Consider the following 27,340-nt stretch of genomic DNA (forward strand, 5'->3'; position numbering starts at 1 on the left):
AAGTAGGCCATTCGGCCTGTCGAGTTCATGCCAACGTTCTGAAGGGTATCCCACCCAGACCCATCTCTTCCCTATCCCTGTAAACCAGGCACTAAGAGGTGATGGGGGAAATAGCAAATGTGCTAGTAATTATTGACCAAAATTCACTGGACTCTGGGGTGGTTCCCACAGACTGGAAAACAGCCATGTGATGCCACTGTTTAAAAAGGGAAGTAGACAGAAAGCAGGTAACTACAGGCCAGAGATAATGGGAGCTGCAGATGCTGGAGAATCTGAGATAACAAAGCGTGGAGCTGGATGAACACAGCACTGAGCTCCTGAGATGCTGCTTGGCCTGCTGTGTTCATCCAGCTTCACACTTAATTATAGGCCAGTTAGCTTAACTTTGGTAGTGGGGAAAATCCTTGAGTCTATCTTTAAGGAAGAAATAGCAATACACTAGATATAAATTGTCCCATTGGGAACACCCAACATGGGTTCATGAAGGGTAGGTCATGTTTAACTAATTGGGTGGAACTCTTTGAGGACATTACTTGCATGGTGGGCAACGGGGACCCTGTGGCATTTGACAAAGTGCCACACCAAAGGCTGCTATGTAAGATAAAGTTGCACAGTATTACTGGGAATGTGTTGGCATGGATAGAGGGTTGGTTGACCAGCAGAAAGCAAACAGTAGGGGTAAATAGGTGTTTTTCTGGTTGGTGACCAATGGCTAGTGGTGTGCTTCAGGGATCAGTGTTGGGACAGCAGTTGTTTACAATTTACATAGATTAATGGTGGCATGGTGACTCAGTGGTTAGCACTGCAGCCTCACAGCGCCAGGGACCCAGATTCGATTCTTGCCTCGGGTGACTGTCTGTGTGGCTTTCCTCCAGGTGCTCCAGTTTCTTCCCACTATCCAAAGATGTGCAGGTTAGCTGGATTGGCCATGCTAAATTGCCTGTAGTGTTCAGGAGTGTGTGGGTTATGGGGGATGGGTCTGGGTGGGATGCTTCAAGGGACGGTGTGGACTTGTTGGGCCGAAGGGCCTGTTTCCACACTTAGGAAATCTCATGTCATCTAATCTAATACTGATTTGGAGTTGGGGGACTAATTGTGGTGTATCAAAATTTGCAGATGACATTAAGGTGAACGGTAGGGCAAAGTGTGCAGGAGACAGTCTGCAGAAGGATATAGGTAGTCTGAGAGTGGGCAAAGGTCTGGCAGATGGAGTACAATGTTGATAAGTATGAGGCCATCCATTTTGGTAGGAATATCAGCAAAACGGACTATGTTTTAAATGGTAAAAAATTGCAGCACACTGCTGTGCAGAGGGACTTGTGTGTCATTGTGCATGAATCGCTAAAAGTAGGATTTCAGGTAATTAAAAAGGCAAATGGAATTTTCTGTTTTCGCTAGAGGGATGGACTTTTAAAAACAGGGAGGCTGTGCTGCAGCTGTAGAGGGTCCTGGTGAGGCCACAACGGGAGTACTGTGTGCAGTTTTGGTCTCCTTACTTGAGAAGAGATATACTGGCACTGGAGGGGGTACAGGGGAGATTCTCTCGGTTGATTCCAGAGTTGAGAGGTTTGGATTATGAGGAGAGACAGTAGACTGGGATTATACTCATTGGAATTCAGAAGATTTGAGGGGACATCTTATAGAAGATTATGAAGGGAATAGATAAGGTGGAGGTAGGGAGGTTGTTTCTGCCAGCAGGTGAAACTAGGACTAGTGGGTATAGCCTCAACATAAAGGAAGGCAGATGTAGGATTGAGGTCAGGAGGAACTTCCTCACCCAAAAGGTTGTGAATCTGTGGAATTCCCTGCCCAGTGAAGCGGTTGAAGCTACCTCACTGAATGTTTTTAAGGCAAGGCTAGATAAATTTTTGAACAGTAAAGGGATTAAAGGATATAGTGTGCGTGTGGGTATGTGGAGCTGAGTCTCAAAAAGATCAGCCATGATCTTATTAAATGGCGGGGCAGGCTCAAGGGGCTGGGTGGCCTACTCTTGCTCCTAGTTCTTACGTTCTTAACCCTGCATTCCCATGGCTAACCCACCTAACTTACACATCCCTGGATGCTAGGGGAGATGATGGCCCAATGGTATTATTGCTGTACTGTTAATCCAGAGACCCAGATAATGTTCTAGGGATCCGGGTTCAAATCCTGCCACAGCAGATGGTGGTATTTGAATTCAATAAATATCTGGAATTAAGAATCTAATGATGACCATGAGTTCATTGTCAATTGTCAGAAAAACCCACTTGGCTCACTAATTTAGGGATGGGAACTGCAATCCTTGCCTGGTCTGACCTGTATCTCACTCCAGACCTGCAGCAATGCCGTTGACTCCTAACTGCCCTTTTGGTAATTAGTGGTGGGCAATAAATGCTGTTTAACTAGTGGTGCTCCTATCCTGTGAATGACTAAAGGACCGTGAGCAATTTCCCATGGCTAACCCACCTAACCTACGCATCCCTAAACACTATGGGTAATATAGCATTGACAACCCGTCCAACCTGCACATCTTTGGACTGAGAGGAAACCCACACCAACACGGTGAATGTGCAAGCTCCGCACAGATGGTCACCTGAAGCTGAATTGTGCCTGCATAAAATAAAGGAGCACAATGAGGCCATCCAGCCCATTGTGTCAACTGCATCATTCAATTCTGTCATGGCTGATCTGATAATCTACCACGCCACTGTCCTGTCTTTACCTTTGATTCCCTTACTGATTTGAAAAGTGTATTTCAGCCTTGAATATACTTAATGATCCAGACGACTGGCCTCTGCTGTGAAGAATTCCACAGTTTCACTCTCCTGTGAGAGAAGAAATTCCTCCTCATCTCTGTCTTATGCTTATGACCATTATTCTGAGATGATGCCTTCTGGTCCTAAACTCATCCATAAGGGGGATAAAAGTCCTTCAGGATCTACCCTGTGAAACCTCTATTCATCTTGTATGTTTTAATAACGTTGTCTTTCATTCGTTTATATTCCAATGAGTGTGGGCCCAATGTACACAGTTCCTCCAGACACCTAGTGAAGCGCTCTCTCTCTGCCCAATGCCAGTATATACTTAGACAAGGGACCCAAAACTGAGCACACTATTACAGCTGTGGTCTGACTAGTGTCTTGTATGTACTTTTTTTTAAAACAAAACCTTCCTGCATTTATATTCCCCGCCCTTTGAAATAAAGGCCAGAATTCTATTTAGAGTTAGATACAGGAAAAAAAGGTGCAGGGCATTTGCACTCGTCAAAAACAACCATCTAATTGCTCCAATCCTATTTTCCAGTGTTTGGCCCATAGTATTGCATGTCTTGGCATTATAAGTGTCTGTCTAAATACTTCTTAAATGCTGTGGGGCTTTTGGTCTCTACCTCAGTTACAGACATTAAGTTACAAAGTCCAACCAATCTCTGGGTGAAAATGTTGTTTTCTCACATCTCTTCTAAACCTTTGGCTCTTACCTTGAATCTATGCCCCCAGTCAATGCTTTATCTCCCCCCCCCCCCCCCCCCGCCCACCAACTAAGGAGAAAAGTTTGCCTTCACAGTTACCTCTCTAATTTAGATGCCAGCCTTTTGAGATTTATGGACAAGGATTCCTAAATCCCTCCGTCTTGTAGTTCTCTGCAGTTGCGTCCTGTTTAAATAATCGAACCTGCACAGCCCCTCCACTGTCAGATCCTTTATTTAAAATTATTTACCCAAGCCTCTCCCCTACAAGTAACTGCTTTCCTTTCCTCTGAAAGTTATCACAGCTACTTCATTCTGCCTCTGATGAAGGGTCTAGGCCGGAAACGTCAGCTTTTGTGCTCCTAAGATGCTGCTTGGCCTGCTGTGTTCATCCAATAGGCTACTGGCAAACAATAGAACATTACAGCAGAGTACAGGCCCTTCGGCCCTCGATGTTGTGCCGACCTGTCATACCGATCTCAAGCCCATCTAACCTACACTATTCCATGTACGTCCATATGCTTATCCAATGACGACTTAAATGTACCTAAAGTTGGTGAATCTACTAGTGTTGCAGGCAAAGGGTTCCATTCCCTTACTACTCTCTGAGTAAAGAAACTACCTCTGACATCTGTCCTATATCTTTCACCCCTCAATTTAAAGCTACGCCCCCTCGTGCTTGCCGTCACCATCCTAGGAAAAAGGCTCTTCCTATCCACCCTATCTAACCCTCTGATTATTTTATATGTTTCAATTAAGTCACCTCTCAACCTTCTTCTCTCTAATGAAAACAGCTTCAAGTCCCTCAGCCTTTCCTCGTAAGACCTTCCCTCCATACCAGGCAACATCCTAGTAAATCTCCTCTGCACCCTTTCCAAAGCTTCCACATCCTTCTTATAATGCGGTGACCAGAACTGTACACGATACTCCAAGTGCGGCCGCACCAGAGTTTTGTACAGCTTCACCATTACCACTTGGTTCCGGAACTCGATCCGTCTATTAATAAAAGCTAAAACACTGTATGCCTTCTTAACAGCCTTGTCAACCTGGGTGGCAACTTTCAAGGATCTGTGTACATGGACACCGAGTTCTCTCTGCTCATCTACACTACTAAGAATCTTACCATTTGTCCAGTACTTTGCAATCCGGTTACTCCTACCAAAGTGCATCACCTCACACTTGACTGCATTAAACTCCATTTGCCACCTCTCAGCCCAGCTCTGCAGCTTATCTATGTCTCTCTGCAACCTCCAGCATCCTTCGTCACTATCCACAGCTCCACGACCTTAGTGTCGTCTGCAAATTTAGTAACCCATCCTTTTACGCCTTCATCCAGGGCATTTATAAAAATGACATACAGCAGTGGACCCAACACCGACCCTTGCGGTACGCCACTAGTAACTGGTCTCCAGCTTCACACTTTATTATCTTGGATTCTCCAGCATCTGCAGTTTCCATTATCTCTACTTCATTCTGCCACCCTGTCTGCCGTCTTGAAGTTTACCAAAGCCTTCCACAAATCTTGGAAATGTTGTGAATTGTAAGGAGGATGATGCAAAATTTCAAATTAGAATGTATGCTGCAATCTTCACCGATTGTTTGATTTTAGTTGTTAGTGATGTGATTGACACCCTCAGGCTTGTTCAGCAAGTGCTGTGCAATCATAGGCTCAAACCCAAAACCTATTTCGTTTTGGGATTTTGCTTGCAAGGGATGTTTGATGTTATTATGAACAGCCTGCAGTTTGACCCAACCAGACAATTGTTAGCACATAGGGCCTACATACCTGATATCATACAGGAAGTGATATTCATTCATGGTGTTCAATCTTTGGTGTTTTTCTGATCAATGTTGATAAATGTGGAGTATGAAGCAAGCTGATGATTGACTATTGCCTGGTTGGTGTTATTGCCCGAGACTAGTTTCATTTCCAACATTGTTTCAGGGAGCAGTTAGCTGTGCACAGGAAAGGGGCCATTTCTGCCTCATTCCAATTAGACAATCTTGGGATTTAATTTTCTGGAGGCTCAGCTGCTTTGGGCTGTTGGAGATTCACAGATCATCTGTAGATTGTTAACTTTTTCTGGACTACGCTGTTAACTCACTAACTAACTGTCTGTTTCACTCAGATGCTGGTTTGTCAGTGTTTTCTTCACGAAAAGCCTGGCCATCAGTGGATTGGATCTCTCTGCCATGGACTGCACTCTAACAAGAGCAGGTTGGAAGTGAGGTCATTCTGTGAAGAAGCATGTGCCCAAGAGCTTGTGTGACCCATCTGTGTTGAGTTAGTTGATTTGATGCAGTGTTCTTGGATGAGTTACGATGATCTCAGTATCTTTGGGGCAGTTCATGGAGATAGGCTGCTCTGACAGTGTAGCACCCCCTCAGTAATGACCCTCCGACGCTGCAGCACCCCCTCAGCACTGACCCTCCAACAGTGCGGCACTCCCTCAGCACTGACCGTCCGACAGTGCAGCACTCCCTCAGCACTGACCCTCCGACAGTGCGGCGCTCCCTCAGAACTGTCCCTCTGATAGTGCAGCACTCACTCTGACTAATAAGTTCACGTTTATGGAATAGTATTCAAGTATGTTGCAGTCACGTTATGAAATCAATATGGGATCAGGTTTTGGTGCGGGGTCCAGTGCATTTTGTCAATTTTTTTATTACACAGTCGGATTTAGTCAAACCGTTGACTAATAACTGAACCGGAAGACAAATCCAATCTGTAACGACAAGAGAAGGTAGAAACTGCAGATGCTGGAGCATCTGAAATAACAAGGTGTGGAGCTGGATGAACACAGTAGGCCAAGCAGCATCAGGGTGCTGGACGGCTAACGTTTCAGGTGTTACTGCAGGAAGGCTGATGTTTCCGGCCCAGACTTCTGAAGAAGGGTCGAGAGCTGAAATGTTAGCCGTCCAGCACCCTGATGCTGCTTGGCCTACTGTGTTCATCCAGCTCTGCACCTTGTTATGACTGTTATGACAGGAGTGAAGGTTCCCCTCTAATAATTACCCCCAAAACACCCAAAGGTGCTCGCCTTTCCCCTCGTAATCTGTTAAAAGACTGATTAAAAGAAAGAAAATCCCTAATCCACTCTATAAATTTTAAGTAATTCTTTATTTAACCCTATCAATGAATCAATTTATCAGAATTATTATCAAACTAAACAATTCTCCTTTAGACAACTGACTACTCCCTAACAGAACTAAATTCTTTTGGAATGCATTTCAAACAAAAAGAAGTCCCACTTTGCAAACTCGAGCAATAAGACAATAATAAATTAAAACTTAATCTCTCCAAATTCGCACAGAAAGTCTGCTGGAACCCTCTGCCTTTTCTGTTTCTCCACAAATGCCTTTCTTCCATTGAATTGGCTGAGTGTCTAGTTTAAATTTATTGGCCAAATTCAAACTTCTTGTCTCAGTTAAAATGCAGCTTGGCTATTCGATACAAACTGTTATTGCAGATGCATTATTGTAGGTCTAAAAGGAAATGTGCATGTTAGAGCAAACTCTTAACAGTTCAATATTTTATGTATATGCCGAATTAGCATGAAAGGTATAACTTTAAAATACTGGCCTACGTATATTGGGATACTGGTGTTAGAATTTAGAGAAAAGAAATGAAGCCATCTTTTCATAATACATGGAATCCTTGCAGTGTGGACAAAAGGCCAATCAGCCCAATCAGCCCAACAACTCCACACCACCCCTCCGAAGAGCATCCTACACAGACCCGTTCTGTCAACCCTGCATTTCCCATGTCTAACCCACCTAACCTATATATCCCTACACGCTATGGGCAATTTAACATGGCCTAAGCACCTACCCTGCACATCTTTGGACTGTGGGAGGAAACCGGAGCACCCCAAGGAAATCCACGCAGACACAGGGAGAAGGTGCAAACTCCATATAGAGAGTCGCTCAAGGGTGGAATCAAACCCAGGCCCTTAGCACGGTGAGGCAGCAGTGCTAAGCACCGTGCCGCCAAATTTGGCTCATTTGTTTACTTAAAGGGGGAGGTGTTACAAAGTTGGGTAAAGTATTCATGAATTGGAAGGCAGGAAAGTAAGATGGTTGGAAAAAACGATAGTGGGGAAAAAGAGTTCCTGGTTCCTTGTGCTTTGTCTGTGCTTGGACATTTACAAGTACTGTGCACAGAGTGCCCGGAATTGAATTGGGTACAAGTCCAACATTAGTTATGGTGTTGGCCTTCCAATAATCCATACAGCACTGTTGAATACCATCAGGCCTTGGAATCAACACAACTGGTGAACTCCAAGATAACAAAATGTGAGGCTGGATGAACACAGCAGGCCAAGCAGCATCCCAGGAGTACAAAAGCCGACGTTTCGGGCCTAGGCCCTTCATCAGAGGTGAACTCTGCTCATTTTGGCTCAGTTGGTTGATGTCTTCTTGGACATCATTTTCACTTCCTTCTGCACCTGTTTGTCTTTAAGAGGATTAAGCCTGTAGAAGTGTTGTTTTATTGGAACAGCATTCCCTACTTCAACCTCTCGCACTATAATATTACTCCTCATATTCTGCAACAGGACTTCCAATTCAATCATCTGTTCCTGAGACAGCTCATTTTCCCATCCCATTCTCTAAGGACTTCCTCATTATTTAACTTACTTTGAGACATGTGAACATCCAGGTCATCTGGATTTGGTTCCTCACTCTGAGGGGCAGTGACTAATGACTGTTTCTCTGGTTCCCTATCATAGTAAGGTTTCAACATATTCACATGACGTACCCAATAAAGTTTTTTTCCTATCTGGCATCTTTACCAGACAATTCACCTGATTCAACTCTTTGTCAAGGGACATCAAACCTTGTTTTGAAGAAATTTTCTACCACTGGTAACAGCATCAATACTTTATCCCCACAGGCAAATATCTGAATTTGAGATTTCTTACCTGCTTCACGCTTCATTAGATGCTGTGCCATCTTCAGATGTTGTTAGCTAATTCATCTACTCTGTTTAATCTTTCTGCCACCTCAGATACATAATCCAACTATGAGATCTCTGACTTCAAACCAATCAACTTTTCCTTAATTAATTTTAAAAACCCTTCTTACTTTGTATCCAAAATCAACTCAAATGGAGTAAACTGATTGGATTCATTTGGAGCATCTCTAATGGCAAACAATATAAATAGGATACCTTTATCCCATTCATTTAGGTTATCCCGGCAATAAGCCCTCAGCACGGTTTTAGAGTCTGGTGCTAGCCTTCCAATGGTCACTGTGGTTCAGGATGCTTTGCTCTCAATTTAAAGTGCTTGATCCCTAAACTATCCATGAAGGTGGTTTGAAGTGTGTCTACTTCAATGCCAGGAGCATCTAGAATAAGGTGGGTGAAATTGCAGCATGGGTTGATACCTGGGACTTCGATGTTGTGGCCATTTCGGAGACATGGATAGAGCAGGGACAGGAATGGTTTTTGCAGGTTCTGGGATTTAGATGTTTCAATAAGAACAGAGAAGATGGTAAAAGAGGGGGAGGTGTGGCATTGTTGGTCAAGGACAGTATTACAGTTGCAGAAAGGATGTTTGGGGACTTGTCAACTGAGGTAGTATGGGCTGAGGTTAGAAACAGGAAAGGAGAGGTCACCCTGTTGGGAGTTTTCTATAGGCCTCCGAAAAGTTCTAGAGATGTAGAGGAAAGGATTGCAAACATGATTCTGGATAGGAGTGAAAGTAACAGGGTAGTTGTCATGGGGGACTTCAACTTTCCAAATATTGACTGGGAACACTATAGTTCGAGTACTATAGATGGGTCAGTTTTTGTCCAGTGTGTGCAGGAGAGTTTCCTGACACAGTATGTCGATAGGCCAATGAGAGGCGAGGCCACATTGCATTTGGTACTGAGTAACGAACCAGGCTAGGTGTTAGATTTGGAGGTAGGCGAGCACTTTGGTGATAGTGACCACAATTCGGTTACGTTTACTTCAGTGATGGAAAGGGATAGGTATGTGCCGCAGAGCAAGAGTTATAGCTGTGGGAAAGGCAATTATGAGGCAATTAGGCAAAACTTAGGATGCATAGGATGGGTAAGGAAACTGCAGGGGCTGGGCACAATTGAAATGTGAAGCTTGTTCAAGGAACAGCTACTGCGTGTCCTTGTTAAGTATTGTGCCTGTCAGGCAGGGAGGAAGTGGTCGAGTGAGGGAACCGTGGTTTACTAAGAAGTTGAATCCCTTGTCAAGACAAAGAAGGAGGTTTATGTAAAGATGAGGTGTGAAGGCTCAGTTGGGGCGCTTGAGAGTTACATGTTGGCCAGGAAGGACCTAAAGAGAGAGCTAGGAAGAGCCAGGAGGGGACATGAGAGGTCTTTGGCAGGTAGGATCAAGAAAAACGCTAAAGCTTTCTATAGGTATGTCAGGAATAAAAGAATGACAAGAGTAAGATTAGGGCCAGTCAAGGACAGTAGTGGGAAGTTGTGCGTGGAGTCCAAAAAGATAGGAGAGGCGCTAAATGAATTTTTTTTGTCAGTATTCACACAGGAAAAAGACAATGTTGTCGAGGAGAATACTGAAATACGGGCTATTAGCCTAGACAGGATTGAGGTTCGTAAGGAGGAGGTGTTAGCAATTCTGGAAGGTGTGAAAATAGTTAAGTCCCCTGGGCCATATGGGATTTATCCTAGGATTCTCTGGGAAGCTAGGGAGGAGATTGTGGAGCCTTTGGTTTTGATCTTAATGTCGTCATTGTCTACAGGAATTGTGCCAGAAGACTGGACAAGAGCAAATGTTGTCCCCTTGTTCAAGAAGCGGAGGAAGGACAATCCTGGTAATTACGGGCCTGTGAGCCTTACTTCAGTTGTGGGTAAAGTGTTGGAAAGGATTATAAGAGATAGGATTTATAATAAACTAGAAAGGAATAATTTGATTAGGGATAGTCAACACGGATTTGTGAAGGGAAGGTAGTGCCTCACAAACCTTATTGAGTTCTCTGAGAAGGTGACCAAATGGGTGGATGAGGGTAAAGCGGTTGATGTGGTGTATATGGATTTCAGTAAAGCATTTGATAAGGTTCCCCACGGTAGGCTATTGCAGAAAATACAGAGGCATGGGATTGAGGGTGATTTAGCAGTTTGGATCAGAAATGGGCTAGATGGAAGAAGACAGAGGGTGGTGGGTGATGGGAAATGTTCATCCTGGAGTTCAGTTACTAGTGGCGTACCGCAAGGATCTGTTTTGGGGCCACTGCTGTTTGTCATTGTTATAAATGACCTGGATGAGGGCGTAGCAGGATGGGTTAATAAATTTGCAGATGACACTAAAGTCGGTGGAGTTGTGGATAGTGCGGAAGGATGTTGCAGGTTACAGAGAGACATAGATAAGCTGCAGAGCTGGGCTGAGAGGTGGCAAATGGAGCTTAATGAGGAAAAGTGTGAGGTAATTCACTTTGGAGGGAGTAACAGGAATACAAAGTACTGGGCTAATGGTAAAATTCTTGGTAGTGTGGATGAGCAGAGAGACCTCTGTGTCCATGTGCATAGATCCCTAGAAGTTGCCACCCATGTTGATAAGGTTTTCAAGAAGGCGTACGGTGTGTCAGGTTTTATTGGTAGAGGGATTGAGTTTCGGAGCCATGAGGTCATGTTGTAGCTGTACAAAACTCTGGTGCGGCCGCACTTGGAGTATTGCGTACGGTTCTGGTCGCTGCAATATAGGAAGGATGTGGAGGCATTGGAAAGGGTGCAGAGGACATTTACCAGGATGTTGCCTGGTATGGAGGGAAGGTCTTATGAGGAAAGGGTGAGGGACTTGAGGCTGTTTTCGTTCAAGAGAAGAAGGTTAAGAGGTGACCTAATAGAGACATACAAGATGATCAGAGGATTAGATAGGGTGGACAGTGAGAGCCTTTTTCCTCGGATGGTGATGGCTAGCACAAGGGGACATAGCCTTAAATTGAGGGGTGATAGATATTGGACAGATGTCAGAGGTAGGTTCTTTACTCAGAGAGTAGTAAGGGAATGGAATGCCCTGCCTGCAACAGTAGTAGACTCAGTGATAATGGGAACTGCAGATGCTGGAGAATCCAAGATAATAAAATGTGAGGCTGGATGAACACAGCAGGCCCAGCAGCATCTCAGGAGCACAAAAACTTCTGTGCTCCTGAGATGCTGCTGGGCCTGCTGTGTTCATCTAGCCTCACATTTTATTATCTTACAGTAGTAGACTCGCCAAGTTTAAGGGCATTTAAGTGGTCATCGGATAAACATATGGATGATAATGGAATAGTGTAGGTTAGTTGGACTTTAGATTGGTTTCACAGATAGTGCAACGTCAAGGGCCGAAGGGCCTGTACTGCGCTGTAATGTTCTACGTTCTCTGATCTCCTTAAATAGCTTAACAGTAAAATTGGCCCTTCGTCTGTCTGACTGCCCCTGAGTAGTCCATAACGAGTAAAAAGCAGCCAACTCTTTTCTACAACCTTTGCTGCCTTGACACTCCATAATAGAATTGTTTCTTGAAATCTGGAAGACACATCCATTTGGATTAGCAAATGCTGGTTCCCACCTTTTAGTTTTAGGGAGGGGACCTACACAATCAATCATAACCCATTTGGAAGGTTCTTCAAATGCAGGAATTTGCTGCCTTCTAGTTCATGAATACTGTACCCAAATTTGTAACATGACCAATGATTTGGATGTGAATGTAGGAGGCATGGTTGATGAGTTTGAAGATGACTCCAAAATAGGTGGTGTAGAGGACAGTGGTGAAGGTTATTTCAGAGTACAATGGGGCTTGATCAGATGGACCAATGTTTCAAGGAGTGGCAGATGGAGTTTAATTCAGATAAATTTTGCATTTTTGTAAGGCAAATCAGGGCTGGACTTATGAAGTTAATTGAAGGACCCTGGAGAGTGTTACCGAATAAAAAGACCTAGGGGTGCAGGTGCATATTTCCTTGAAAGTAGAGTCGCAGTTCAACAGGGTGGTGAAGAAAGCATTTGGCACACTTGCCTTCATTGGTCAGAATTTTGAGTATCGGAGTTGGGATGCATATTGCAGCTGCGCGGGAGGTTGGTCAGGTCACTTTCAGAATACAGTGTGCAGTTCTGGTCACCCTTCTGTAGGAAGGATGATGTTAAGCTTGAGAGTGCAGAAAAGATTTACAAGGATGTTGCTGGAGCTGGAGGGTTTGAGCTACAGGGAGAGAACATGGAACATAGAATGTCGAATAGTACAGGCCCTTCGGCCCACGATTTTGTGCCGAACTTTTACTCTAATCCTAAGGTCAATCTAACCTCCACCCCTACCTTGTACTATCAATCATATCTACTGCCTAACTAATAGCCACTTAAATGCCGCTAATGAGGCCGACTCCACTCCCCTCTCCGGCAATGCGTTCCGCACCCCGACCACTTTCTGAGTAAAGAACCTACCTCTGATGTCTCCCTGATATCTACCTCCACTCACTTTAAAACTATGTCCCCTCGTAATAGCTACCTCCACCCTGAGGAAAAAGTCTCTGGCTGTCCACTCTATCGATACCTCTGGTGGTTTCGTACACCTCCATCAAGTCACCTCTCATCCTTCGTTATTCTAACGAGAAAAGCCCTAGCTCAGTCAACCTTTCCTCATAAGACCTTCCCTCCATTCCAGGCAACATCCTGGTAAATCTCCTCTGCACCTTTTCCGACGCTTCCACATCTTTCTTGTAATGAGGCGACAAGAACTGGACATAATACTTCAGATGTGGCTCAACCAGGCTTTTGTATAGCTGGGGCATTACTTCACGGCTCTTGAACTCAATCCCTCTATTAATGAAAGCTAACACACCATGTGCCTTCATAACAACTCTATCCAACAGGGTGGCAGCTTTCAGGGAACCGTGAACGTGAACCGCAAGATCCCTCTGCTCCTCCACACTGCCAAGAATCTTTCCGTTAACCCTGTATTCTGCTTTCAAGTTTGACCTTCCAAAATGAATCACCTCACACTTTTCAGGGTTAATCTCCATCTGTCACTTCTCAGCCCAGCCCTGCATTCTATCAAAGATAATAGGAACTGCAGATGCTTTAGAATCCAAGTTTCTCCTCTATCCATCTTCGTCCTCTCCACCTATCTTCTCCTCAATACATCTTCGTGCATTTCCCACAACTCATCCCTCACAACCCGTCCCCACAATAAGCACCAAAAGAGAATCCCTATCGTCCACACGTACCACCCCACCAACTTCCGGATCCAATGCATCATCCTCCCACACTTCTGCCATCTGCAATCCAACCCCACCACCAAAGACATTTTTCCCTCCCCACCCTTGTCTGCTTTCCAGATGGACCACTCTCTCCATGATCCCTTGTCCGCTCCACACTCCCCTCCGATCCCACCACACCCGGCACTTTCCCCTGCAACCACAGGAAGGGCTACACTTGCCACCATACCTCCTCCCTCACCCCTATCCCATGCCCCAAGAAGGCTTTCCACATCAAGCAGATTTTCACCTGCACATCTGCTAATGTGGTATACTGCATCCATTGTACCCGTTGTGGCCTCCTGTACATTGGGGCAACCAAGCGGAAGCAGAACACCTCCGCTTGGTTCGCAGTGAACAACTGCATCTCCCAGTCGCGCACCATTTCAACTCCTCCTCCCATTCTTCAGACAACATGTCCATCCTGGGCCTCCTGCAGTGCCACAATGATGCCACCTGAAGGTTGCAGGACCAGCAGCTCATATTCCGCTTGGGAACCCTGCAGCCCAATGGCATCAATGTGGATTTCACAAGCTTCAAAACCTCCGCTCCCCCTACTGCATCCCAAAACCAGCCCAGCTCATCCCCACCTCCCTAACCTGTTCTTCCTCTCACCTATCCCCTCCTCCCACCTCAAGCCATACTCCCATTTGCTCCCTACTAACCTCATCCCGCCCCCTTGACCTGTCCGTCCTCCCCGGACTGACCTATCGCCTCCCTACCTCCCCAACTACACTCACCTCTACTGGCTCCATCCCCGCCCCTTTAACTTGTCTGTTATCTCCTCTCCACCTATCTTCTCCTCTATCCATCCTTGATCCGCCTCCCCCTCTTCCTATTTATTTCAGAACCTCTCCCCCTCCCCATTTCTGATGAAGGAGCTGGACCCAAAACGTCAGCTTTTGTGCTCGTAAGATGCTGCTTGGCCTGTTGTGTTTATCCAGCTCTACGTTTTGTTACCTCTGCATTCTATCAATGTCCCTTTGTAACCTGGAACAGCCCTCCGCACTGTCCGCCAGGCAACCCACCTTTGTATCGTCAGCGAACTTGCTAATCCACCCTTCCATTCCCTCATCCAAATCATTTACAAAAATCACAAATAGAAGAGGACCCAGAACAGATCCTTGTGGTACACCTCTCATAACTGAGCACCACGTTGAATATTTTCTGTCCACTACCACCCTTTGTCTTCTAAGGGTCAGCCAATTCTGAATCCAATCTGCCACATTTACTACTATCTCATGCCTCCTTACTTTCTGCATGACCCTACCATGGGGAACCTTATCAAACGCCTTACTTAAATCCACGTCTACCACATCCACTGCTCTACCTTCATCCACATGAGTGGTCACCTCTTCAAAGAATTCAATAAGGTTTGTGAGGCATGATCCACCCCTCACAAATCCATGCTGACTATTACGAATCAATCTGTGCCTTTCCAAGTGATCATTAATCCTGTCTCTCAGAGCACTTTCCAATAATTTGCCCACCACTGATGTAAGACTAACTGGCCTGTAATTTCCATGGTTATCCCTGTTCCCTTTTTTGAACATGTGAATGACGTTTGCCTCTCTCCAGTCTTCTGGCACTATACCCTTGGACAGTGAGGACGAAAAGATCATCACCAAAGGCCCTGCGATCTCTTCCCTCGCTTTCCATAGAATCCTTGGCAAATCCCATCAGGCCCAGGGACTTACCTATCTTCAACTTCTCCAAAATTCCTACCACATCTTCCTTACTAATATCGACCTCCTTTACCCGACCAGCCTGTTTCACACTGCCCTCCTCCATAACTAGATCCCTCTCCGTTGTGAAAACAGAAGTATTCATTAAGGACCTCTCCTATCTCTTTAGGCTCCGTGCACAAATTCTCTTTACAACCCTTTCTCTGATCATTCTCTTATTCCTCACATACATGTAAAAAGTCTTAGAGTTTTCCTTGAAGCTATCTGCCAACGTTTTCTCATGCCCCTTTATGGCTGTCCAAAGCCCTTTCTTCAGCTCCTTCCTGGATAACTTGTATCCCTCTAGAGCCTTTTCCGTTCCTTGTTTCCTAAACCTTACATAAGCATCCTTCTTCCTCTTAACCAGACATTCTAGAACCAAGGTTTCCTCACTCAACTGCATCTTTCCTGCCTGCTAGGGATGGACATATTGAGCACACACAGCATGCAGTCCTTAAACAATCTCCACATTTCAGTAGCCCTCTTCCCTGACAGCATCTGTTCCCATTTTATGTTACCCAGTTCTTGCCTAACTGAATTATAATTACCCTTTCCCCAATTATAAACCTTATCCTGCTGTATGTACCTATCCTTATCCATGACTATGTTTCTTTCACAAGAGTTATGATCGCTACCGCCAAAATGCTCTCCTCCCAACAGGTCTAACACTTGGCCCGGTTCATTGCCAAGCACCAAATCCAAAGTGGCCTCTTCTCGTGTTGGTCTATCTACATACTGTGTCAGGAATCCTTCCTGAACACACTGGACAAAATCTGCTCCATCTAAACTATTACAACTAAAATGTTCCCAATCAATATTTGGAAAGTTGAAGTCGCCCATGACTACAATCCTGTGACTTCTGCACTTTTCCAGTATCTGCCTCCCAATCCGCTCCTCTACTTCTCTGCAACTATTAGGGAGTCTGTAAAAAACCCCCAACAAAATGACTGCTCCTTTCTTGTTTGGGGCCTCAACCCAAACTGACTCTGTAGACATATTCTCGAACTGCCTTTCAGTAGCTGCGATACTAGCCCTGACTAGCTGTGCCACTCCGCCACCTCTTTTTCCACTCCCTCTATTTCTTTTAAAACATCTAAATCCCAGAACTTACAACAACCATTCCTGTCTCTGAGTTACCTAAGTTTCTGTAATGGCCATGACATCGTAGTTCCAAGTACTGACCCATGCTCTAAGTTCATCCACCTTATTTCTGTTACTTCCTGCATTGAAGTATACACACCTCAAACCATCTCGGTGTCCGCAATTACGCTCCATCGACCTCATTTCTTTATAAACCACCCCACTCCCTGTTGTAAGATAACAAAGTATGGACCTGGATGAACACAGCAGGCCAAGCAGCATCTCAGGACCACAAAAGCCTTTGTGCTCCTGAGATGCGGCTTGGCCTGCTGTGTTCATCCAGCTCCACACTTTGTTATCTTGCATTCCCCAGCATCTGCAGTTCCCATTATCATTCCCTGTTGTCTGTTGGAAGGCCGAATACCTCATCCTCTGAATTATAAAGCTGGTTCCCCATCCCCTGCCAATCGAGTTCAAACCATCTCGTGCAGCTCGAGCAAACCTCCCTCCCAGGATATTTGTGCCCTTCCGGTTCAGGTGCAACCCGTCCTTACCGTACAGGTCCCACCTTCCCCAGAATGTGCTCCAATTATCCACATAATGGAAGCCCTCCCTCCTACACCAGCCCTGTAGCCACATGGGTGAATAGTTTGGGGCTTTTGTCTCTGGACAGTTGGAAGCTGAGGGGTGACCTTGTCGAAATTTATGAAATCTTGAGGGACGTGGACTGAGTGAATATATAAGTGTATTTTCCCCGTGTAAGGGAGTCCAAAACTAGACAGCACAGGTTTAAAATGAAAGAGGAAAGATTTAAAAGAGACCTAAGGGGCATCTTTATAACGCAGAGAGTGGTGAGTGTTTGGAACGAGCAGCTGGAGGAAGTAATGCAGGCTGGTATAATTACAACATTCAGAAGGCATTTGGATGGGTACGATGTTGGGAGCACAACTATTCACATTGTACATTAACGATCTGGACAAAGGAACTGAGGGCATTGTCACTAAGTTTGCAGTTGACACAAAGATAGAAGGAGAGGCAGGTAATATTGAAGAGGTGGGGAGACCGCAGAAGTACTTGGCAAAAAATTGGGAGATAGAATACGACGTGGGAAAGTTTGAAGTTATACGTTTTGGGAGGAAGAGCAGAGGGACAGACTAAATGGGGAAGGTGGCAGGCGAATGAGGTTGAAAAACATAGCAGCCATGGTCATAGGACAGAGCAGACTCAATGGGCTGAATGGTCTAATTCGGCTCCTATATCCTATTGTCTTCTTGGGAATTTTTTACTGAACAACGATTTAATTTCTCAATTTTTAAATAGAATTGAAATTCTCACCTGCCTCGATGACATTTGAAACTAAATTCCAACCCAGTAACAACAAAATTGTCTTCCAATTCTATCAGAGATAATGGGAACTGCAGATGCTGGAGAATCCAAGATAATAAAGTGTGAAGCTGGATGAACACAGCAGGCCAAGCAGCATCTCAGGAGCACAAAAGCTGACGTTTCGGGCCTAGACCCTTCAGCAGAGTGGGGGATGGGGTGAGGGTTCTGGACTAAATAGGGAGAGAGGGGGAGGCGGACCGAAGATGGAGAGAAAAGAAGATAGGTGGAGAGGAGAGTATAGGTGGGGAGGTAGGGAGAGGATAGGTCAATCCAGGGAAGACGGACAGGTCAAGGAGGTGGGATGAGGTTAGTAGGTAGGAAATGGAGGTGCGGCTTGGGGTGGGAGGAAGGGATGGGTGAGAGGAAGAACAGGTTAGGGAGGCAGAGACAGGCTGGGCTGGTTTTGGGATGCATTGGGTGGAGGGGAAGAGCTGGGCTGGTTGTGTGAGGCAGTGGGGGGAGGGGACGAACTGGGCTGGCTTTGGGATGCGGTGGGGGAAGGGGAGATTTTGAAGCTGGTGAAGTCCACATTGATACCATTGGGCTGCAGGGTTCCCAGGCGGAATATGAGTTGCTGTTCCTGCAACCTTCGGGTGGCATCATTGTGGCACTGCAGGAGGCCCATGATGGACATGTCAGCTAAAGAATGGGAGGGGGAGTTGAAATGGTTCGCGACTGGGAGGTGCAGTTGTTTATTGCGAACCGAGCGGAGGTGTTCCGCAAAGCGGTCCCCAAGCCTCCGCTTGGTTTCCCCAATGTAGAGGTAGCCACACCGGGTACAGTGGATGCAGTATACCACATTGGCAGATGTGCAGGTGAACCTCTGCTTAATGTGGAAAGTCATCTTGGGGCCTGGGATAGGGGTGAGGGAGGAGGCGTGGGGGCAAGTGTAGCGCTTCCTGCAGTTGCAGGGGAAGGTGCTGGGTGTGGTGGGGTTGGAGGGCAGTGTGGAGCGAACGAGGGAGTCACGGAGAGAGTGGTCTCTCCGGAAAGCAGACAAGGGTGGGGATGGAAAAATGTCTTGGGTGGTGGGGTCCGATTGTAGATGGCGGAAGTGTCGGAGGATGATGCGTTGTATCTGGAGGTTGGTGGGGTGGTGTGTGAGAACGAGGGGGATCCTCTTTGGATGGTTGTGGCAGGGGCCGGGTATGAGGGATGTGTTGCGGGAAATGCGGGAGACGCGGTCAAGGGCATTCTCGACCACTGTGGGGGGAGAGTTGCGGTCCTTGAAGAACTTGAACATCTAGGATGTGCGGGAGTGGAATGCCTCATCGTGGGAGCAGATGCGGTGGAGGCGGAGGAATTGGGAATAGGAGATGGAATTTTTGCAGGAGCGTGGGTGGGAGGAGGTGTATTCTAGACTAGATCCCCCTCGTTCTCACACACCACCCCACCAACCTTCGGATACAACGCATCATCCTCCGACACTTCTGCCATCTACAATCGGACCCCACCACCCAAGACATTTTTCCATCCCCACCCTTGTCTGCTTTCCGGAGAGACCACTCTCTCCATGACTCCCTTGTTCGCTCCACACTGCCCTCCAACCCCACCACACCCGGCACCTTCCCCTGCAACCGCAGGAAGCGCTACACTTGCCCCCACGCCTCCTCCCTCACCCCTATCCCAGGCCCCAAGATGACTTTCCACATTAAGCAGAGGTTCACCTGCACATCTGCCAATGTGGTATACTGTATCCATTTTACCCGGTGTGGCTACCTCTACATTGGGGAAACCAAGCGGAGGCTTGGGGACCGCTTTGCAGAACACCTCCGCTCGGTTCGCAATAAACAACTGCACCTCCCAGTCGCGAACCATTTCAACTCCCCCTCCCATTCTTTAGCTGACATGTCCATCATGGGCCTCCTGCAGTGCCACAATGATGCCACCCGAAGGTTGCAGGAACAGCAACTCATATTCCGCTTGGGACCCCTGCAGCCCAATGGTATCAATGTGGACTTCACCAGCTTCAAAATCTCCCCTTCCCCCACCGCATCCCAAAGCCAGCCCAGTTCGTCCCCTCCCCTGACTGCATCACACAACCAGCTCAGCTCTTCCCCTCCCCCCACTGCATCCCAAAACCAGCCCAGCCTGTCTCTGCCTCCCTAACCTGTTCTTCCTCTCACCCATCCCTTCCTCCCACCCCAGGCCACACCTCCATTTCCTACCTACTAACATCATCCCACCTCCTTGACCTGTCCGTCTTCCCTGGACTGACCTATCCCCTCCCTACCTCCCCACCTATATTCTCCTCTCCACCTATCTTCTTTTCTCTCCATCTTCGGTCCGCCTCCCCCTCTCTCCCTATTTATTCCAGAACCCTCACCCCATCCCCCTCTCTGCTGAAGGGTCTAGGCCCGAAACGTCAGCTTTTGTGCTCCTGAGATGCTGCTTGGCCGGCTGTGTTCATCCAGCTTCACACTTTATTATCTTGTCTTACAATTCTGACAGTTAGAGTCATTACTGAACTATCTTAGTTGAAATTGTCTTGCCTCAGAAGGAGTTGATGACTGTTTTTACAATAAATCTTGGAAATTTTTGTGACTGTTTGTTCTACTTGGAGTGGAAAGGATGAAGGAAAGAGGCTGGGTTGGGGGAAGGAAGACAGAGACTGTCACAGCATTGATAATTTATGTTAGGCTGATTTCCTTGAATGGAATTCTTGAGGGACTGTTCCTCAGAGATGCAGTGATTGTACTTTTGCAATCTTTCATTTAATGAATGATCATAGCAGGTCAGACAGCATCCATGGAGAGAGAGTAAGCTAATGTTTTGAGTCTTAGATGCCTCTTCATCACCGTTCTGATCCAGGAATTAAGCCCAGCTCTGATGAAGAGTCATCTAAACTCAAAATGTTAGCTTGTACTCTCTCCATGGATACTTTCTGATCCACTGTGATCTCCAGCATTTGTTGTTTTCATTACAGATTCTGGCATCTGCAGTAATTTGCTTTAGTTAATGAATGATCTTTAATTTGGAATTTATCTTGATGTATTATTTTAAAATGGAAACTTGTTATTATTGATTTCAGAATTTTGTAGAGATATACTTAAACCCTGACTAAAACAGTTAACTTCTCAGATACAAAATTCATAAATCTTTTTCAAAGGAGCTCAGGATTGGGATGAAGACAAAGCTCGGAATACATTGAGCCACATGCAGCAGACAGACTGTCCCCAGCTCACTGCAACTATTTTTGTCCAAGTTCTGAAAAAAGATCACAGGACTCAAAATGTTAACTCCATTTCTCTCTCCACCGAAGCAGCCAGTCTTGCTGAGTTTCTCCAAGTGTTTGTGTTGCTGATTTCCAGGGTTTATGGCTGCCTTTCTCCCCACCATTCCTCCATCTCTACTTTTCTGTTTCTCTCTCTCTCTCTCTCTCTCTCTCTCACACACACACACACACACACACACACACACACACACACACACTTTCTGCCCTGCCACCATCCCACTCCTTTCCACCAATGACTGCCTCTGACTGGTAACTTGAACCTTTCCTGAAAATGTCATTTGCTGAAGAATCAAAAACATGGCATTGATTTACCACAAACAGATGCGATGTCATCGCTAACTTTTAAATGCCCTTCAGTGCACCTGGTTTAACTCATGCTAAGGTTGAGTGTGTCATTGCTGTACCTGCCCTGTGATGTTTGCATTTATGTAGCACTTTAAAACCTTTTATGACATCCTAAAGTATTTTTCCAAAGCATAAAGGCAGGAATAATCTGGAATGCAGACATTTTGCTTTATCCTGTGTTACCTGCAGCCTCAGAAAATCCCCAGATTATAATCTGCTTCTTTAGCTGGTGTGGACATCAGTCAGAAACCAGTGGCTTCTACAGTCCAACCGTACTCTAGGACAGATTTGGTGTTTAGAGATTGTAGCACAAATCTGCTGCTTACAGACAGCACAGCAGTTGGGCGGGCGGGGGGGTGGTGGTGATTACAGATGCACTGTTGAGTGATGGATAGTGTGAACTGTAACAGCCTGGTGTCCCAATGCAACATTAAGAACATACTTTGGAATTATAAAGCTTTTCAAAAATCGGTTTCTAGTCCTGTAGTGCAGTATCAATAACCAGAGGATACAGATTTAAGGGAGTCAAAAAGAGCTTTTTGATGCAGTGATATGTGATCTAGGACATGCTGCTTGAAAGGCTCAGTGATAACTTTCAGAAGGGACTTGAAGGAATAATAAAGAAAGGCTATGGAACAGTGTTGTAGAAGGGGACTTTTTTTTAAAAGTTAGATTAGTGGAATGGCTCTTTCAAAGAGAGATAGTCCAAACAGGGAGACAGACAGGTATACAATTAGTATATAAAAATGCAGAGAGTGAGCTGGAGAAATTGCTGTAATGTCATAATTCTGGGTTTAAAGGAGGCAACAGGCAGTTACACTGCAGAGCTCTGTTACCCCTTCACTAGAGACAATTTACACTCAAGTCAATTGTTCCAACATTTGTATTAGGATAGAAAATTTATTCAGATGAAACAGCTGAATAGTGCAGAACATCATTCTCAAAAGGAATTCAGTTTTGAATGTTCAATAAATAGAATGACCATTCTAAAAAGTATCAATTTCAATCTGGCTGATTCTTAACATATGTGATTTTATCTGTGAAGAACACCACCCTGATTCCCTGAAGTGTACATCACCAGCATGTGGATCAGAAAATTGACCTTAATGCAACACCTTACTGTTTGTACCCAGCGAATGCATGGTGTTGTCACTTCCTGCAGATCTGTGTAGTGTCCCCGTTCTCTACCTCATTTAATTACTCAGTCTGGACAACAGTCTCAGCAATGACTGAGGCATAGCAAGATCCCAGCCAAGCAACAAGGAGCCTAGAGGGAGTACTGCTCCCTGATCCAAATCGAATCCCCAAACAGACCAGAATCTTACAGTTTGCACCTTTCATTAATTCACCACCTGGGGTCAGAACATGCATTTACAAAAAGATAAATAATTGGAGAAATAAAGCACTCAAAACCCTGAGCATTTCCAATTTTACATAAACACATTGGTCATTAAAGCAAAGAACTCTGAGGGAACTTCCTCTACATGAACTGTTGCTAGGGACACAGACTATCATCCCATCAACAGCCATTACATTTGTCAGATGATAAATATACTTTTCTTGATCAGTCTCAGCAGTGACAGACTTGTCCCCACAGGTACTGCACCCCAGTGTTATACAGTGACAGACCTGTGAACAGCACTGCACTCCAGTGTTATACAGTGACAGATCTGTCCCCCTTATTAATGGGCCCATGCCCACTTGTCACTTTATCCCCTTCAGCAGGGGTCCATGGAGAGAGTCCAATTTTGAGTAGCCCTCCGGCTATATAAATACCGACAGTATAACTTCAGTCGCCACGCCAGTAAATCTTCCATTGAACTCTGCTGTGGCATCGTTCTGTGCTCCGGTGTCCACCCTGAGGGTTGGTGGCCCTCAGTTTCTGCTGGAGCTCCCGCGATAGGTAGCACACATCTGTAGTACTTCCTGTGACTTGCAGCTTTCAGCTCCAGGAAATCACAGACTCTCATGGCTGGAGCTGTCTGATAGTTCGAGGCCTTTCATAGCCAGCCCCTCAGTGCCCTGCTTCATCCATGGGTGAGACAGGATCTGGTCCAGTGTTGGGCGATCAGATGGGCGAAGAGACAGACACCACTGTATGAGATCTTGGCATTCTAAAAAAAATGCAAACGAACTGTCAGATTCCAAAATCAAAAAATACTTAAGAACAGAAGTAGGCCAATCTTGCTGTGCCCTCTATTTAATATTATTGTGGCTGATGATCACTTATTTCCCCCCATCACTCTATACCCCACGTAGAATCAGAAATTTATCAATCTCTACCTTAAAAACAGAGAAAGGCTGATCTGACAGCCGTCTGGGGTTGGGAATTCCAAAGGTTCCTAATTCAGCAAGTGAAAGCAGCAGGAAACTGGTGACTGTGTGACAGAACATGTAATCACAATGTTGGAGTTTGCCCATTGGAAACTGAGCTAGCGTGGGCTCCTTCACTGCCTGATTAGGTGGTGGAAGGTGGTTTCTGTCTGTGTGAGACAGTGAGTGGGAAGCTCATTAGGTTTCAGAGTTACTGACTGTCTTGTCAGCAGCCACACTCCGTCATTAATAAAACCAAACCAGGATTCCAGTAAACCATCTGCATCCCAGGAGCAGCGAGGGAGTAGAAATCACTTCTTTAGTGAGTAATCAAGGGGGAGAAAATTGCTAAGATTAGGAGAAAAGCTGGATAAACATGAGAAAGAAAGGTGTTAATGCTGTGGGGGCACTGAGCCAGGAGAAACACAAGCATCCTCTTTATACAAAAACCAAGAGAACTGCAGATGCTGTTCAGGAACAAAAACAGAAGTTGCTGGAAAAGCTCAGCAGGTCTGGCAGCATCTGTGAAGGAAAAAAAAAATCAGTTAACATTTCAGGTCCAGTGACCCTTCCTCAGAACATTGAGGAAGGGTCACTGGACCTGAAATGTTAACTAATTTTTTTCTTCAGAGATGCTGCCAGACCTGCTGAGATTTTCCAGCAACTTTTTTTTGCTCCTTGTATATTTCAGGCTGCGAGTTGATTGATCAAACAGATTGAGACACACCTGCAGAAAGAGGCCGATGAAAGGGGATTGTTCCTTGTGTAATCTCCTCATCCTGTTCAAAAGGGATGTCTCCAAAGACCAGATCATACAGCAGAATCCCGAGTGACCACACTGTGGCTGAGCGGCCATGGTAGCGGTGATGGGTAATCCACTCTGGGGGGCTATAAACACGTGTACCTGCAACACATACACAATGCAGGTTTGATTTTACACTCAGGGAGGCCTGTACACAGTCACATTGGTTCATGCTACAACAGCCAGAGAGATATTTACCATCAAAGTCCGTGTAGACAGTATCCTGCAGCAATGCTCCAGATCCAAAATCAATGAGTTTGAGCTCAAGAGTGCGGAGATCCACCAGGATATTCTCATCTTTGATGTCTCGATGGACCACACCACAACGATGACAGTGTTCCACTGCCTCCAGAAGTTGCCTGAAGAAGCTGCAGGCTGTCTCCTCAGATAGTGCACCATGCTCCGTGATATAATCAAACAAATCCTGCACTGGCTCTGGGCGCTCCATGATCAGGAGAAAGCCGTCTGGCTGCTCATACCAGTCTAGCAGCTGAATCACACCGCGGAATCCAGTTGACACCTTCCTCAGCAACACAATCTCCAGGGGGACCACACATCCATTCTGTCCAAACAACCAAATCAGATCCTTGTCAGTTTCCCACCTTTTGCAACAGCAGGCATTAATCTCAAATAAACTGACCCCTCCCTGAGGGAAGATCTCCAGGCATCGTTACCCCTAGAGACCACCTTTTTTTAAAATCTCCTCTGCCTTATACCCTCTTCCCCCTCCCATTGTACTCATCTCCCCAGCCCTTACTCAGCCTTATGCTTCAGGCTCACCCAGCAGCAAGTGAGTCTGGAGCAGAGAGAGAGAGAGAAGGGGTGGGGTGGAAGAGTGATCTGGTGAAGAGTTGGATCCTGGGTTGGGATCTGGTAGGTGATTCCCCCCCAAACACAGGGCAGATCCAGCAACTGAGTTCAGAGGCAGTACAATTGCCGAGACCCAGTGTTCCCCAGGGGGCTAGTCCCAGTTTCCTTCAGCCCTGTGAAATTCTCTCAGGTCCTCTGCCTGCCAGTGCTGACCACATTGGGGATATTCCCTCCCTAAAATCATTGTGGGTCTACTCACAGCACATGGACTGCAGTGGTTCAAGAAGGCAGCTCACCCCCAGCTTCTCAAGGGGCAACTAGGGATGGGCAAGAAATGCTGGGCCCAGCCAGTGACACCATGTCCCACAAATGAATAGAGAAAAAATTCTCACCAGTAGCTTCCAGTCAGTGATCCTGTCTCTCGGGACGTATTTGATAGCAACCTGGACACATGGAGAGAGACATCCACTTTAAATACAGAGACAGCATGGTCTGTGGTACCCAACCCCCCCCCCCGCCCCCCAATCACCCCACCCCCGTCATCCCCTTCCCCTGTCTCCCCCCCCACCCACCCCATAGAATAATACTGCCCAGAAACAGGCCCTTCGGTCCAACCAGTCCATGCTGACCATGTTCGCAAACTAAACCAGTGGCATCTGCATGCTCCTGGCCCATATCCCACTAAACCTTCCCTTTTCACACTCCTGTCCTATTGGTTTTATTTTAGACATGGTAACTATGCCTGCATCTAACACTTCCTCTGGACATTCACGCCAAACACGAACTCCCACCCCCTCAGTACCTCACCCCCACAGCCCTTCTCCCCGCCCTCAGAGACTCACCGCTGCTCCGTCTGAGAGCCGGCTACCTGAGTAGACGGTGCCGAACCCCCCGCTGCCCAGAGCCGGGCCCAGTTCATAGCATTCCACAAAGCGGGGGCGGGACATCCCTGTGGGGGTGGGGAAGAGAGACATCAGTGTCAGGATCAGAGCGACAGCACCCCATCACACGCTGCCCCTAATCTCAGCCCCATTGCACCTCCACTCCCACAGCCCAATAACCCCCACTCCCACCACTCACTCCCCTACCCTCAGCCCCATACCCCCCACTCCCCTAACCTCAGCCCCATTACACCTCCACTCCCACCACCCAATACCCCCACCTTCAGCCCCATTACACCTCCACTCCCCGTCCAATGACCCCCCACCACCCCTACCCTCAGCCCCATTACCCCCCCCCCACTGCCATAGCCCAATACCCCCCACCACCCACTCCCCTACCCTCAGCCCCACTACGCCCAATCCCCTTTCGCTAACCCAAACAGTTAGCGAACTTCCTCAACCCCACCCCGACCCCCAAATCACTGAGGGACAGAACCTGCAGATCACACCCAACACATCGTTCCTCCTTCCCGAGATCTACCGCGGAACCCACCCCTACTCCCCCGGGATCTACCCGTAGCTCACCCGTATCCCGCTCCTTGCCCGCTCCGCCGCTGCTCCGGATGAACCTCTGCATTTTCCGAGCCGGAATCACTCGGGTTGTGGCCATTGCGCCCGGAATCCCGATCGACCTCCGGGATCCTCTTTCACTATGATCCGGGCTCTCCGGGTCTCTCTCTCTCTCTCTCTCTCTGTGTCTGTGATCCGGATTGGGTCCGGGGGTCTCTGTCTGTTTTTCGGATCCGGATTGGGTCCCAGTAGCAGCTCCGCGGCTTTAATCCCGGAGCCCTGCGTCGCGGCTCATTCATAGATTCCGGCAACCAATCACAGCAGCGATCTGAGACATCGGCCAATCACAGGACTCAGCATTTGTAGCCCTTCCTTAGTTTTACAAGCAGCAGCCAATCACAGCTCGATCCGTTATACCTCCCACTTCACTCGACGCACGGGTCCGAAGCCCCCCTGGATCGGGGAGAAACACCTTCTCTGTCGTGGGAGAGACTCACTGTCCTGGGAGAGACCCTCTGTCCTGGGAGAGACCCAC

General features: G+C 46.6%; 1 protein-coding gene across 1 annotated transcript; it reads right to left on the reverse strand.

The window, feature by feature from the left end:
* Positions 1-22,330: 22,330 nt before the first annotated feature.
* On the reverse strand, positions 22,331-27,104 carry LOC125460321 (serine/threonine-protein kinase pim-3-like). Its single transcript, XM_048547681.2, has 6 exons — positions 26,821-27,104; positions 26,197-26,303; positions 25,747-25,797; positions 24,743-25,106; positions 24,470-24,646; positions 22,331-23,543 (listed from the first exon to the last, which is right to left on the reverse strand). Exons 1-6 carry the CDS (start codon positions 26,903-26,905, stop codon positions 23,386-23,388), a joined length of 942 nt encoding a protein of 313 aa, XP_048403638.1. The 5' UTR covers positions 26,906-27,104; the 3' UTR covers positions 22,331-23,385.
* Positions 27,105-27,340: the final 236 nt, after the last annotated feature.

Source organism: Stegostoma tigrinum, chromosome 11 (genome assembly GCF_030684315.1).
Source record: "Stegostoma tigrinum isolate sSteTig4 chromosome 11, sSteTig4.hap1, whole genome shotgun sequence".
Taxonomy (NCBI): Eukaryota; Metazoa; Chordata; class Chondrichthyes; order Orectolobiformes; family Stegostomatidae; genus Stegostoma; species Stegostoma tigrinum.

Excerpts from the sequence above, each read along its gene's own strand:
- LOC125460321 (XM_048547681.2), bottom strand. The coding sequence starts at position 26,905 with ATGGCCACAACCCGAGTGATTCCGGCTCGGAAAATGCAGAGGTTCATC. Across the intron at positions 24,647-24,742 it reads TGTCTACACGGACTTTGATG|GTACACGTGTTTATAGCCCC; the intron begins GTAAATATCTCT and ends TATGTGTTGCAG. Across the intron at positions 23,544-24,469 it reads TCATCGGCCTCTTTCTGCAG|AATGCCAAGATCTCATACAG; the intron begins GTGTGTCTCAAT and ends CATTTTTTTTAG.